The sequence below is a fragment of the Trachypithecus francoisi genome, unplaced genomic scaffold, assembly GCF_009764315.1.
Source record: "Trachypithecus francoisi isolate TF-2019V2 unplaced genomic scaffold, Tfra_2.0 Lachesis_group13, whole genome shotgun sequence".
NCBI classification, from domain to species: domain Eukaryota; kingdom Metazoa; phylum Chordata; class Mammalia; order Primates; family Cercopithecidae; genus Trachypithecus; species Trachypithecus francoisi.
This window is the reverse complement of record NW_022681458.1, coordinates 83,752,049-83,768,044: the sequence shown is the minus strand read 5'-3', so window position 1 is coordinate 83,768,044 and position 15,996 is coordinate 83,752,049. Positions and strand designations below refer to the sequence as shown.

The following is a 15,996-nucleotide window of genomic DNA, read 5'->3' as shown; positions in this document are numbered from 1 at the left end:
CAAATTTCTATTGTTTATAAATTACCCTCTCCATGATATTCTGTGACAACGGTACAAAATGGACTAAGACAAGGGATCTGTAAACTTGGATGGGTGGAGAAAAACATAACTGTATTTTCACTAACCTCTAGCCAAAATATAGCCATTGCTCCAGTCATAAAAGTGGGCAACCAAGCCACGTAAGATCAACAGGACATGTAACTTTGTCACATGGAAATTAACTGATTTTTGTATCATATTGTGGAAATAATTTACAATACATTTATGCCCATCACTGCTTTAAAAACTACAGTAGTTATGAAACCTGCTGCTGTGTCTTATTTATGCGTTAAGCACGCTTTGGTGTATCAGGTTTGCTTTTTAAACATTTTGCTCTCTGTGTTTCAATATAATTAGTTTTCTTTGTAATAAGACTTTCTACTTAAAAATCATTCAAAAACACTCTGAAGGTACAGATTGCTAAAGCCATCCATGGCACTTAAAAGGTTACAGATTCGTGCCTTGGATATGGTACCCTTGTGTCTTTCTCATCCTTGTTTGAGACTAGATTTGTTAACTTTTTTTTTTTTTTTTAATTCTTAACATACTTGGCCTTTGTTTTCTAGCATGACTTGTCTGTGACTTTTATCATCTGGAGCTCTGGTATTCCCCTTTTGAGGCTGTTGGAGTTAATTAAAAAATTAAGCCTTCAAGTCCAACAGAGCTTAAAGGAAAAAAAAAAAAAAAGAAAAAAATAAAGCCATTGTCTATGCCCATATGCCCTTTCTCACAGGCTTCTGTGAGACTGCTTACTGCAACGAAATGTTTATGGCCAAGAATGGTTTCCTTTACAGATTCCAGAGGAGAGCACAGTGATGCATATGCTGCTGCTATCATTGCTTCAGCTGTGGGAAGGGATGACGCCATGTGGCTTGTGTGAATTTGATTCAGCTCTCCACTGCAGTATCACTGCAGGCATATCTTGGTTAATTTAGAACTTGATATCCAAGGTTAAAACCTCACTAAATTTATTAGACTGTGTAAAATTGCCCAGAGAAAGACATTGAGATCATTAGGCCATTTCTCACTGCATCCTGTCACTGTGTAACAAGCTTTATGCAATTTATTCACAAGAAATGAGGCAGTTTTCTGAGTTTTTCTTGAATACCATGGTTGCTAAGTTCTGGTTAAGTGTTAGGAATAGGAGCAGCCTTACTTGTATGACACAAAGATGTCTGTCTCCCCAAATCCTCCACAATGGCATTCTAGCCCAACTCCCAGGGTTCTCCCCCTGTGGGCTAGTGAACTCAAGAGCTTGCCCATTTTGGCGTGTGTTCTGTTGCATGGTACCTCCAGGTCACACGTGGACGACACTGTAGTTTGAAATAACTGATAACTTGGGGGACTGTACTGTAGATGTCTCTCAGTGGAGGCAGTTTTTTTTTTTTTTTTTTTTTCCCAGGATAGGTTTGCAGCATGGGATGTTGCTCTAGGAGTGAAGTGTGTGTGAGCGTGTGTATGTTTGGCCAAAGCCAATTTATTTTTTCCACCTATTGAGCAGCTTTGCCTTTGTTTGACTCTCACCACTCCCTGGGGGCTGGTCTCTCTTCTTTTCAACTGAAAGAGGAGGCCTACTAGACTGACCGCCTGATCAGGCTGGGGATCCAGACTGCCTGGATGCACGCTGAGCTGTGTGACCCTGGGCAGGTCACTAGCTTGTATGTGACTCTGTGGAATGGAGATTAACAGTACCTTCCTCAGATGGTGGTTTTGAGGATTTAATGAGTACATGCATGCTAGGTGCTTAGAACAGGGACAGGCATATGGTTAGTGGTAAATAAGGGTTGCTGGCTGCACATTAGAATCACCTGGTGGAGTTTTAAAACCCTGCATGGGTATTGAGAACTCCAATCCTAATGAAATTAGGGCCTGGGGAGGTTATAACCTTGTTCAGCAAGTCATTGCACGTCACTAATAAGTGGAGGAGTTTTTTTGATGTCTTATGTTCTGGGCATTAAGTGAAAGATCCATCTGTCAGCTACATGAGCAAGAGATCGTTCTGTGATGAATAGCTGCCTTTCACAGGCATCTTTGAGGCTGTCTGACCCTTCACTTTGAGGCCAGACCCAGTGCAATTTAAAAATTTTAATTTCCTTAGGTTTATAATACCAGATTTCATTCAGCTGGCACTGATTGAGTGCCTTTTAACACTTTTTGAAAATGTCTTCAAGGTCTTTTCTCTTTTTGTAGTAAAAGCTTACCCATACAGTGGCCTCCTCTGAGGGGTTCCTTTTTCATCTGTGATGATGGTTTATTATGTATTGTGATTACAGTGGTCTTAGGAACAAGAAAGTTTCCCCCTTAAAAATTATAATGCCTACAGGTGGAAGACACCTGAAATGATCCAGTCCAACAGGAAAGGGAACAGTATTCTTGGTGAAATAACAACTTGTCCAGAATCACTTTGTATACATAATGCCTCTACCTGTATTCTGAGAGTTGTAATTGCACATCAGGAAGGTGGGCAGTGTAAGCTGGGGATTGTAGCTCTGTTGTATTGACACAAGTGGGAAACAACAGGAAGGAGAAAGGAAAAGAGAAGAGAATGTAATTCTGAGTGTGGTTGTTGTGGAGCTAACTGCCATAAGGATTGGAACTTGGGTTTCCAGTTACACAAGAAAATACCCTATGGCCCTAGCCACGCCTTCCACAGAGTTATGTGAGAGGAGACCACACTCAGACCATGGTTCATACTCAAGCCCCAGGTGGTTCTCCAGGAGCTTTTTAGCTGCATGGCTACTGGGGCCCTGAGGTGATGCTGGTGTCCATAACTGCTACACTTTCATCCTCATGCAAAGCCTCCCTTTCTTTGAGGCATGTATTCTATGCTGTCCTCATCACCTCCCTATTTCCCCTACCCCCAAGTTCATTGAGGACTTTGGAGGGAGCTGTTCAGTGCCTGAGATTTAAAGTCAGGCCTGATTCACATCACAGATTTGCCTTTACTAATCCTGTGGGCTTTATCATTGTCTGGAATTGTTCCACATCCAAAATTTAAAAATTGATTAAAAAGAACCAGACTCTTTTCAACTTCCCCATTCATTTATTCTGACTGTGTTTATTCTTTGATCTCTTTGAGACACCATACTTTTTCTCTCTGGCTATCCTACCTCTCAGGGCTTCATCCCCTTCCTGACCAGCCTTGATTCCACAGCACACCACTCTGAGCACTCCTGTATTGGCCCCTGCACTGTGAACTCCTGATCATTGATCATATCCTGCATTCACTGGACCATTCCTGGATAGTTCTTGGGGCTGAGCATCAGAGGAGGGAATTGCACAGCACAGCTTATTTATTTAATTATTTTAGCCCAAGTGTTATTTAAAAGAGCAAAAAAGAGTGGAGGCCTCCTAGGGACAGGAAGAAACAAAACAAGCAGTGCAAGTCTGCCTCTAGCTCAGCATAAAAGTTTATTGCCCCACTGGGCCATCTTGTTGATGGGCATCTTGGAGAAGCAGTCAGACTGCATTGTAGGCAGCAGTTTTCTCCAAAGCCTCAAAAGGGCACATGAAAGCCTTCAGATGTGGGAACTCATCCAGGCACTTGGGCTCAAACATGCGGTTCTGACCCAGGACATCATAGATGGGAAAATCTACAAAGGTGAGCTTTCCCTTGCAAACCATGAGAATTTCTCCCAGGAACATGGAGAATTGTTTCAGTTGTTCAGGTAGCTGTTGCAAGTACTGAGGTTTCAGGGGTTTTTTTGTGTGTGTTTTTTGTTTTTGGAGACAGAGTCTCATTCTGTCACCCAGGCTGGAGTGCAGTGGTGTGATCTCGGCTCACTGCAACCTCTGCTTCCCGGGTTCAAGCAATTCTCCTGCCTCAGCCTCCCGAGTAGCTGAGACTACAGGTGCGTGCCACCATGCCCGGCTGACTTTTTGTATTTTTAGTAGAGATGGGGTTTCACCGTGTTAGTCAGGATGGTCTTGATCCTGACCTTGTGATCCATGAGAAAAGAGAAGCCTCCCAAAGTTCTGGGATTATAGGCATGAGCCCAGCCAGGTTTCAGTTTTTCATGGTCAGAGTTGTAACAGTGCTGTATCAGTTGTGTGTGGAAATTGGTTGCTTGGTTCTCTAAAATGTCCACTTGAATCTTTTCAGTCTCACCACACATGTGCTTGCCAGCAGTGTAGCACAAGATGGCATTGCTCTGGGTGACCTTGTTCTTCCCATCCATGAAGTTGGGCAGATTAGGAAAGTCCAGGTCTAGCTTGAATATCACATCCAGCCATTGGCTTCAGTCGTAGTCAGGAGTTTCCTGGCATATGTACCATTTCTCCTCATAGGATGTATCCGTGAACTACAGGAGCAGGCAGATGGTGTGTGCCAGCCCACAAATATTCCACTAACCCAGAACCATAGATGAGTTGCACAAATGATTTTGATGATGTTACTTGTGAGCCTTTGAGGATAGGAGCAGTTTCATAATCGGGTGTTGTGGCCTGGTCTGCAGCCTAGTTTGGATGATCAGAGCTGTTCAGCTGTCCGTTTTATTGTTTTTGTTTTTTCTGAGAATCTCCCTCTGTTGCCCAGGCTGGTTTCAAAGGCCTGGGCTCAAACGATCCTCCCGAAGTGCTGGGATTACAGATGTGAGCCACCATACCCAGCCAGATGTCCTTTTAATCTCTTACTTGCCTTCCTCTCATCTACAGGGCTATCCTACACCTTCACTGCACCTCTTACCTTGTTTTCACCTTGTAGAGAAAATGGAGGCATGAATGTTTTTAGCTTCCTGCTCATGTTTATCCACATGTTGTCTTCCTCCTCTATCGGATTGCACTTGCCTTTGGGTCCCTTGTTCTTTGGCACAGGGTAGCTACGTATGAATGCTTGTAGAATGAAATGCTGCAATTGCTAACCCAACACTCATTCCTTAATTGGAAAATTAGGTTGTAACTCAATTTCTGCCACTTGCTGGTCCAGAAGAGCCAGAGCAAGTTTCTCCATTGCTCACAGCCTGTAGAAGGATATTAATTTTACTGAAAGTTATTAAAGGATAACAGTCTGTTTTTAGGTACAATCATTCCCTTTGAGAATTATAGATTAAAATGATGTTTCTCCACAACCATTCATTGACGTTGAAATTGGAAAACAAATACTTTGCTGGGGGAGCAAGGCAGGGTCTGACCATTCAGAGGCCCACAGCCTAGTGAAGGAAACAGGTGTATAAACACTTAAAATAAGATGAAGAAGGCTTCTAAGATGAGTTGATTCTGTGGTGTGTTTTGAAGTGGGCTTATGAAATTCTTTTGCTTTCTCTAATAGATCTAAACATCTATGTGAATACCTGGATGATATACAGTACTAGTGACAATACTGGAGTTTTGTCTTCTAGTTAGCAGTGTTTTGCTGCTGTGGTAGGGAGGTAAGTCTCAGCTAGGGAGCACACAGGTGACAGGGAACTGAAGACAGCCTGTAAGTGAGCAGGAGCTCACTGCAAGACTGAGCTCTGCCTTGCACAGTAGCCATTGGCCTGGGAAACATCATGATTATTGCTGGAAATGCTGCCCTTTCTGAGACCTTCCTTTTTTGAAGGAGAATGTATTTATTTCAGATTTTTGGCTACTGTCTTTGCACTTATCCCGTCTGTGTGCCTATTTGAAATACCCAAATAAAACCTACCTGCAGCCAGTGCTTCTGAAAGCCTGATATTTGAGGAGATCTTACTGTGTTAAATGTGCATTTTTTCATGTATACACCAAATTATTTTGACCATAAAGTTGGGAATTAGTACTTGGTACCAGAATTCTTAAATTATTAGTCCAAACTCCTTGTTGGAAGAGAATTGCTGTTGATTTTGATTTCCCTTCCATAACGACCCTGCCACTCATTTAAAGACTTTTTTTTTTAAGTGTTTGTTGTGTGTAAGGTACATTGCTAGATGCCATTGGGGATTTGTGGAGTTCAACATTTTTCACCAAAATTTTGATCTGTCATCATATTAGAACAAGGCAGGGTGTAGAATTAGAGAAAAGATATCTTTTGACCATTGTAGCCTGAGAAGGCTTTATGGAGGAGATGGTGTTAGAATTTGGATTGAACAATTCCCTTTACAGGTATATAAAGATGGCTCTTGTACTTAGAAGGAAGTAACCTCTTTTATCTTTTCCTCCAACAGTGAAATTTTCTTTCTACCAAGTACTTATCAAAGTACTAATTTTCTAGCAACTTGAAATACTGGCTAAGGTAAGGTGTTTTTGTTGTTGGTTTGTTTTGGTAGAAACTCTTCCCGAAACAACCTGTATGAATGTACAGAATATTTTAAATATAGGTTGAAGGTGATTTCACCACAATAGTTTCCACTTAATTTTAGTGCGTCAGAACTTAAGCATTTGATTTCCAATTTCATGCCCAGAACTCTTCTAAATTCACATTACTTGTGACTGTAAACTTACTATGCTTTTTAATAACTTATACTTAAATCTGAAGTCTTTTTGCTTAGGACAAAACTATAAAGAAAATAATAGTAGAATAGAGGTTCAGTTTGTAGTATGGGTTGTTGAATAAAGAATGAATGGCTGGATCTATGTGTCTTGGAGAATAAATTATAGTTTAATGTCATATTTTCCAGCTATGCAAATTAAGAAAAATCAGGCTGGGTGCAGTACCTCATGCCTATAATCCCTGTGCTTTGGGAGGCCAAAGTGAGAGAATCACTTGAGCTCGGAAGTTTAGAGACCAGCCTGGGCAACCTAATGAGACCTCCATCTCTATTAAAAAATAATAAGCTGGGCTTGATGGTACATGCCTGTAGTCCCAGCTACTCCAGAGGCTGAGCTGGGAAGATAACCTGAGCCTGAGAGGACAAGACTGCAGTGAACTGTCACTGTCATGGTGCCACTGCATTCCAGCCTGGGCAACAGAGTGAGACTCTCTCTTTAAAAAAAGAAATATGTAAAAAAAAGAAGAACCAAAGGCCAATTCTTTACTTATCGGAATTACTTAAGGGTTGTTCTAACCATCCCCCCACCCTGACATACTTTTCTGGATGAAGCATCTGGATCCTGGAGAAGTTCCAGTAGTTGTTCCCAGTGATATTGGAAGGTCTCTGTCCATTCCTAGGATTTCTCCATTACTGTGGGGAAGTGTGAGAGAAATCCTGGAATGTCAAAAACTTATCAAGGGCTGGTTTTTCCCAGCCTCCGAGGATCTCCTAGGAATGATGAGACATGGCTCTTGCTTTCAGGAAATTTCTGTGTACAGGGTTTTCCATGAGTTCCTAGCTAACAGCTAGTGCCCTGTCTAGCAGACGTGTGTGTGTATGTGTGTGTGTGTTTGTGGTCTCTTACACTTTCTCTTATTTGCTTTAGTCTGTATTGTTTATCTTGCAGGCTGCTTTAGACTCCCTGCTACCACCACTACTTTCTTGTGATAAACTGTATGTTGCTAATATGAAGAACAGCTCTAAAGGTGTCATATAGAAGGCATGACTGTTAGGTGAGTCAGACTAACTAGGTTTTAAGAACTTTTCAAGCTCCTAACACTGAGGATGTTTTTGATGCTTCTTTGAAGCAAAGAAGGAAAATTTCTTAATTTATATGTGCCTTAGTTTACAGAGCTTCACTTGTAAATGTTGCTACTCTGGCTTTATTATTTTTGACAAAAGCAGCATCTTCAGATAATTTTGCTTTGAGGCCAGGTGGATAGTTTGATGGGAGAAGCTCCTTCCATTAGAGCATGCACAGAGTATGTGTGTTTAGGTATTTGGGGTAACTGGACTGAGGTTTTAAGGTTAGTTCAGATGTGGATATGAAGAGATACTGCTAAATGCAGCATTTTCCTCCCTAATGCTCGTTGTCTGATATCACATGGATTTAATTGAATTTTCTTGCATTCCTTGCAAGTGTGAATATATAGGAATGTTCTTTGTCAATTATAAACTGCTATAAATGTTGGTTAATTACTTGATTTGGAGGAAATCATTCATCTGTGTTCATTGCAGCCTGTCAACAAATACTGAGAACAGGGTGGGTGCGAAGCCTGTGTTCTGGCTTCTGTTTGTATCTGTTAAAGAATAAACGTAGTCCCTGCCCTCAGCTCCCAGATTCCACTTGAAATTGTGTAAATAGGCAGTATGGCACTCCAGAAGAGAAACATTTTGCTGCTAGTACTCTTCTGTGATCTCAGACAAGGTGGTCATGGCTCTGATATTGCCATTGTGATTACAGGCTGAAATAGATTTTGTCTTGTTTTGGAATCATCTTACTATTTTGTCTAGGGTGCTTTTTGTTACATTTTATATGCCAACACAACATGCTGTGCAGAATTCAAATACATAATGTAGAGAGGTTGTGCCTGTCCCCAAAGACTGGGTGTGCTGAAGGAGAAATACCAGAAGTAAAAGTAAGCTTTTGATAGTCAATCTAACTTCTGGGAGGCTTAAAAGAAGAATCTGTGACATTTGGGTAACTTACATGTTGAGTGATAGTAGAAATTTAGGTGACTTCAGACCATTGGCCTTCTCAGAGTAATGTTATCTATTCATCTTCTCAATGAACATTACAGGAAATTTACTTCTGTTAGTCAATTTTAGTTGTGATAACCTTTAGTTGTAGTAACCTAGAGGCTGGTCTTTCCTTTTGTTGGGGCTCAGGACAGGATAAACCCCAATATGGCACCTTGGCATATAAGAGAGACTGCAGAAGGAAAGAGGTCCCTCTGACCTCCCCTTGCCTTTCTCCCCTGAAGCATGGTCATCAAGGAATTCTCTGACCTATCTCACCTGACTCTCATTCCAGAGAGGTCCTGCCCTGTACCCAGAGGACAGGAAGAATCTGGACAAGCAGGCCTTGCTGACGGCCCCCACCTCAATTATTAGGCCTCCTTCCCTTTTTGTTCAATCATGCTTCTGTGTGGCTGTTCATTCTTCATTGTACTTAAGCCTAAAAATTCAGTTTCCTGAGTCTCTGGATCCTCATTTCCGAAGGCTCCTGTGTGATGCAAAACTTTGGTTGAATAAATTTGTTATGCCTTTCTCTTGTTAATCTGTCTTTTTGTTATAGGGGTGTCAGCCATGAACCTTGCCATGAGTGAGGAAAAGATACCTTTTCTCCCCTACACTCTATTCCTCAAAAGTATGTAATGGAGAGAAATGACATCTGACATTCTTCACATTTTCAAAGACTTATTCTTAAGTATTTAGGTCTAACAGTACATTTGTTCTACTTGTTGTCATAGAGGCTAAGGTTTTATAGGGCAGAACTTGAGGGATCGTTTGGTCAGTATTTGAGTTATATCTGTGCCTTTGGTCTATAATATAAAGTAGGCCTGGTGCAGCGGTTCACACCTGTAATCCCAGCACTTTGGGAGGCCAAGGCAGGCGGATCACCTGAAATCAGGAATTTGAGACCAGCCTGGCCAACATGGTGAAATCCCGTCTCTACTAAAAATATAAAAATTAGCTGGGTATGGTGGTAGGTACCTGTAATCACAGGTACTCAGGAGGCTGAGGCAAGAAAATCACTTGAACCCAGGAGGTGGAGGTTGCAGTGAGCTGAGGCTGTGCCACAGCACTCCAGCCTGGGCAATAAAGTGAGACTCTGTCTCAAAACAAAACAAAACAAAACACACACACACACACATATATATATATAGTAAAAAAGAACACTATTTCTTATGTTTTATCCTGTGATACTTGTCCATGGGTACTTCCTTACCACACAGTATGTTGGGCTTGTCATTTAATCTGCTAAGTCTGAATTACTGTGTCAGAAAGGCTGGTTTGCATCATTTCTATTTGGTTCATGTTCATGACAGCTCAGTGTTCACCCTTTTAGGGGAAAAATGACAGTAGTTGAAGTTGCTACTGGAAGGGAAGTGTGATGATGCAGAAGAGGAGAGCCTGCTGGCTGCCTACATAGGTGGGTTTCACGGTGCCATTTCCATTGAGGAATTTACCACTGTCTTCCCTTTGGTCCTCAGAAACTCAGTATTCTCCATGTCTTAAATTGATGGTACTGGACAAAGTGACTCCCTTTAATAAAGCAAAGCTCATGAGAGCTTTTGTTTAAAGCTGGAGTACTGATTTGTTAATTTATTCTCAGAATTGTGTCTGTCAGCAAGCCAGACAGTTGTGTGAACTGGACCAGCACACTCTCTCCCCACTGTTTGCAGACTAAGAAAGGAGCCAGATTACGAGGTGCTTCTCAGTGTGAACAGAACCAGAACAAGAAGTAGTTGTATCCTACCAATGTGTGACAGCATGCAGCTGCAACAGACCAGTGTGTCCATTTCCAGAATTGAATGTAGGGATATGTGTTTATAAGTGTGCAGATACTGTCTGGCATGCCAGATAGTCTTCTCTGGAGTGTACTGTTGTCATTGGCCTCTATGGCCTATTCCTATAAATGCTATTTCTGACCATCCCCCTTTCGGTGGGCATAGCCTGTATGTCCATTGGTGACTATTAAGTTCCAGTTATAGGTTTAAGGCCAGAGATGATTGAGACTTCCAGGTGACTTTGTATAGCTCCACTCTGATCTGTGTTAATTTCAGAATTTAACTTGCTGGGAAGACTTACATTTTTCCTTTCCAGTCTAAGGGAGGGGAGGATGGTTCCTTATTTTTGGACTGGGGTATAGTCAGTTCAAGTTGCTCCAGGTCGCAGTTTGAATAGCTTTTTTAAGAATATAGAATTTAAGCTATTTCCCTAGAGTTGCTATTTATGGAGGAAAACAGGAACTGGAAGAAGTATTATAGCAGATATTTGATAGCCTCTTTCACCTAAGACCACTGATGTGAAAGGTACATCTATCCTGAAAATAGGTGAGTGCCCCAAAATAGGAAAACAGGGTGTCTGGGATGAGATACCAAAGTCAGTGTCACCTAGTCCTTGCCCCATGGGATGCCTATTCTGAGTGGCATGGTAGGTCTGCTCTAACTGGTGATGACCTGGGTGATTAATCAGGAGCAGCTCATGGATGTGGTGGGGCCTGAGCTTGGTCAGTGATCCAGGTAAACGTACGGCTCTGGAAGAGTTCACCAAGGCTTGGTGCAAGGGACCTTGGACGAGCTTTGGTGGCATGGCTCCGTCAGTATTTTTCTCATATTTTTAGGTAGTTTTTTCTAAATTATAAACCCCAAAGTTGGTTGGTTGAAGAATATGTCTGTGTTTACCAGGTATCTATTATTAACTTTTACTGCCATTTTTTTTTATACTACAGTATTTTTCATTGTTTCTCTGAAGTGTGCTTGTTAACAGAAGTTTGTATTTTCCATTGGTTCCTTGTGGAAACTGTTGCTCCCTTCCAACTTTAGTGTTTGCCCTTTAGGTGAAATCTAAATTTTTTCACAAGGGTTTATTCAAGCAGCATTTTCAAAAACAGAATTAGGCTCTAAGCCATGCCCCTTCAGTATATAAAACTTGTGTGTAAGATGATTTTACTGCGATAACCTTCAGTATGGCTTTTTCCAGATTCTGCCTAAGATACTGTCTTTCTAGTATCACTCAGTTTTGTTCGATTGTTGTTGCCCAAAGCTTTCATTGATGTGTGAGGAGAGACCGGCCTGGTGGAAGGTGGTCCTGCTGGGCTGCTGCAGATTTGGATTCTGGCCCTGCTGTTAATTAGCTGCATGACCCCTGGCAAGCCAGCCTCCCTGGGTCTCTGTTTCTTCATCAGTAAAACAAAAGGCTTGGGAAAACAAATACAGGCTTGGACCAAATGATAAGAAAGGTCACCCTGCCTGCTTACGTTGTGTGGTTCTGTGAATGGCAACACATTGGGGTTCCTTACCCTTCTCAACGGGTCCCACAAAACTTCTGCTTACTCTGGGGGCTGAGAGGTGGTGTGTTACACTGAGGCCATTTGAGGCATTTGTGCTAACTAAGCAAATTTGGGAGCCCTCCTACATAGGAGTTTCTCCCTTCTTGCCTTCCGTTCTCTGCTCCCCTCCCCTTCCCCATCCTCATTCCTCCTCTCCCCACCCCTTTTCTTGCCTGTTCAAGAGAGACCTGCTTGCCTTCTGCTTCCCTCTCTTAGTGCATTAATAAAGGTGTGATGGGTAACACAACCCACTAAGATTGGTTACTGTCTGGGGTTGTTCAGCCATCTCATCTGAGTTAGTAGTTGGGAGAGAGAGCTTAAAGGATCCTGGCTTCGTGATGAAATAATGGTCCTTTTGTCTGTCGCTTGCTGTAGAGATGGTTTCATGTTTCATCTTAGGCCTGGGCCATTGTGGTGTTTTTGCAAGCTTAGTACAACCCTGCTTAAAGATACAGCCTTTTCTTTAAAGGATTTGGTCGTAGTGCCACAGGCCTGTTCTACTTACTTCCCTTCCCCACCCCAAAGTTATAACTATATATAGTAAAAACCCACTGTAGTGTGTGCTGTTTAATTGGGTTCTCTGATCAGGGTTAAAATGTGTTCCCACTGTATTTATTTTGCAAATGTTTGTAAGATATGCCTCATTTCATAACCTTCCAGAATGTTTTCCTTGTGATTATATAATTAGTAACACCTGTAAAACATTGCCTTTAACCATGTAGCTTCTTTCATTTTCTTTTTGATTCCATGTTCTCGTGCCGCCTTTTTGAACTGGGATTGGGAAACTGTGCCAAATATCTTGCAGTACTGTACCCAGGTTTAGCCTCATAACCTTAATTAGATGTGGAATGCTGAGAATGCACTATTGTATTTTTTTTTTTTTTTTAGCTTTACTAACAACAGTGAACTTCTATTCACTTCATTAAAAGTTATGGAACATTCGTTGTGTCTTCAGCATTCAGTTTCCCGCCATGGTTTATTCATAGAAAATTAATGTAAGACTTAAGGTACTAACGTACCTTAATATTAAGCGGTCTGTTTGAATGCAAGTTACCTCTTTTTGTCAATACACAAGTTATATTCCAGCATTCAACGTTTAATTCCTCTTCTCTCTGTTCCTTTTCTCTTTAGAAACAAGTGTTGAAAATGTTAAAGGCAGTGCTGAAGAAGAGCCGAGAGGGAGGAAAAGGAAGCAAGAAGGAAGCAGGTTTGTGTGCAAGAATGAGCCCAGCCATGGACAGCGGGCAGCAAGCTGCTCCTCACCCCAGGCTGGATGGATTTGTTGCTTTGGCAGTGGGTCAGAGAGGGTTACCTGGGTTAGCACAAACAGTGTGCTGGAGGCTATGAGAAATGAAATGGGCCAGACATGGTGGCCCACAGCTGTAATCCTAGCATTTTGAGAGGCCAAGGCAGGAGGATTGCTTGAGGCCAGGAGTTCCAAGACCAGTCTAGGCAACATAACGAGACACTTGCCTCTACAAAAAAGCTAAAAAAAATTATCTGAGTATGGTGGCACATGTGTGTAAATCATAGCTACTTGGGAGGCTCTGGCAGGAGGATCTCTTGAGCCCAGGAGTTCAAGGCTGCAGTCAGCTATGATAATGCCACTGTACTCCAGCCTGGGCAACAGAGCCAGACCCTGTCTCTTAAAAAAGAAAAAGGACAGGAAACATAATTTTGAGCTTTCTTATGAGAAATGACTTTGAGAATTGAGTTTGGGTTATAACCAAATCCTTTCCCAGAGACTTGAAAGGTTCATAGTTTCAGTAGGTCATTCAGATCTGGAGGGAGTCAAAGTTAAAGACATTGAGGGATAGCAGGTGTGTTCAGGAATTTGGTTTCTAGAAATCCCATTCCCTTTCCCACGTGATTACATTTTATATGTTTGACCAACTGCTGGCTGACTGGTCCTCATCTTTTGGAGTATCAAATTTTACTCCTAACAGGTGGAGCCCCACTTAATGCCAGACTGCTTGTTTTCATTATAATGAGAACTACTTAATTTGGCTTGAGTTTCATTTTTGTTTGTAGAGTTCTGGTGCATATTGTCATTGTGACTCTAACAGCATTACATTCCATGTACTAACCTATTCTAGGGTTATTTTGGTGAACACTGAGTGGTACACCCTTTTTCTCTTGCTAGAAAAAGTATATATTGTCTACCTGTATTGCACAATAAAAATATGTTAGCATGAATTGACTTGCCTGAAATGTTATATTTCACTCGGTAAACCCATGTTAATCCAGTCTCCTTGGAGAATGACTGGTTTTCTGAGTTACTATGTCAAATAACGTTTCAATTTTAATTTCTGTTTTAAGAAGTATGCTTATTCATGAAGCATCACAAAATTATGGCTAATTCTTTAATTCAAAAGATCTTGCAATGCCTTGTGATAATATTAATGTCTGTTGTTTCTATACTTATATAAGTAAGTGGATTTCTAAAGTTTTTGGTTATATAGAACCTAGACAAAATCTCTATTTATTGCTAATTATCCCTTAAACCAAATGTCTGCAAAATGACAAACTCACCTTAAAAGTAGAGCCTTTATTGCAAGGCTGCTGTTAAAGCTTCTCATCAATGCCTGGGTGAGCAGACACTAAAGAAAAGGAAAAACCAGTTTTTAATGACCTAAACAGGAGACCATAGTTAACCTTAGAAAATCAACCCCTGGCTTTGAATAATTAATTAGAATTGTTACTGTGGAGAAATTTCAGTTCACAGAATATCCATCTGAGGGGGGACATTTATTCTCTGCTGGGTCAAGGCCAAAAGGTCTTGTTAGTTTTCTGAAAGCTGTTTAAAAATAATAACAACGAAAAACTTTCTCAGTTTTGGCTCATCATGTCACCAATCATAGGAACTTTGTTATTTGCTTCATTAGAAGCCTTTGTAATTTCCAGCATCAAGTTAGATCTTAAGCTGTCTGTTGGGTTGGAACTCTGCCAACCAGAGGGTTATTTTTCTCAGGACCAGGGTCCCCAAGCCTAAACTCCCCAGTCGGTAACAGTTCTTCAAAACAGGCCTACCATCCTCTTTGACCAGTGCCATACTTAGAAGAAATAAAAATATATTAATAATCTTCAGCACCCGTGCCTTTCAGACACACCAGACAGGAACACAGTTTGCATTTGAAACTTTTCCAGTTTCAGAGCGTGTGATTTTGGGTTTATTTCTCTCCTTGGTCTTTAAAAGCAACTATTGCTTTTTCTGAATCATTTATTCTTAATAATTTCCACACTACGTATGGCTTTTTCACTAATACAAACCAACTTGAAAGAGCAATGGGAACGTTTCCCATAAAACATCTGCATGGTATGTGCCTTTTTGCTCTTAACTAGAACCTGGTTGTATCAGGCTAGCAACAAAGCAGATGCAGTTTTAAATCCTGATGAAGTTATGTCACAGGATTGTTGGGGGAAATACTTGGAATTTGACCACTCATATATTAGTCCATACCAGTCCTCATCATATAAGTAAATCATAGCTAAGTTTTTCTATAAATTAAAGCTGGCTAATCTACCAAGACTGCTCTGAAACTTAGGTAGTAATATCTCCTGCAATATGGAAAAATTTTGCTGTGCTGTTTCCAATTAAAACCAATCTTGGTTGCAAAGACAGAAGAAAATTCATTCCCATGTACTTGAACTCATAATCATAGAAATTTAGGAGACATGTCTAAACTTGAGTTCAGCTTTTCATGTCCTTTGTAGGTTGTTTTTTCAGGCAATCTTTTACTACACTTTTATGTTAAACCTATTTTGAGAATTTGGAAAATGCAGTAACTGCGATAAACTTAGTATCCTTCAATGGAAACCAAATCTTTTTCAGAAGCATTGAACAGTTGTTATTCCCTCGTTTATCCCTAAAAAGAAGTTATCACATCTTTTTAGGGATAGCTATAGGTAAAACTTTAGCAGGTATTGAATTCAAACTATATATATATCTATATATATAGATATTTGCAATATTGTGTTTGTTGGTTTTTATTCTTTCGAGATAGCCTCACTCTGTTTCCCAGGCTGGAGTGCAGTTGCGCACCATCTCCACTCACTGCAACCTCCGCCTCCTGGGTTCAAGCAATTCTCCTGCTGCAGCCTCCCGAGTAGCTGGGATTATAGGCACGGGCCACCATACTTGGCTATTTTTGTATTTTTGGTAGAGATGGGGGTTTCTGCATGTTGGTCAGGCTG

General features: G+C 41.1%; 2 protein-coding genes across 16 annotated transcripts in view; one reads left to right on the top strand and one right to left on the bottom strand.

Moving 5' to 3' along the window:
• Positions 1–15,996, top strand: part of TANC1 (tetratricopeptide repeat, ankyrin repeat and coiled-coil containing 1) — a 273,836-nt gene that overhangs the window by 91,529 nt on the left and 166,311 nt on the right. For 14 of the 15 annotated variants that reach the window (XM_033231382.1, XM_033231392.1, XM_033231391.1 and 11 more), the window contains one exon: positions 12,934–13,009. In XM_033231382.1, the coding sequence (XP_033087273.1) occupies positions 12,934–13,009 (76 nt within the window). Of the gene's footprint in view, positions 1–9,816; positions 9,901–12,933; positions 13,010–15,996 lie in introns of all 15 variants that reach the window. The other variant, XM_033231385.1, reaches the window with a different exon arrangement.
• On the bottom strand, positions 3,499–4,386 carry LOC117094970 (glutathione S-transferase Mu 3-like). The gene is made up of 2 exons (XM_033231408.1): positions 4,050–4,386; positions 3,499–3,735 (listed from the first exon to the last, which is right to left on the bottom strand). The coding sequence occupies exons 1-2, from the start codon at positions 4,215–4,217 to the stop codon at positions 3,499–3,501; spliced, it is 405 nt and encodes a 134-aa protein (XP_033087299.1). The 5' UTR covers positions 4,218–4,386.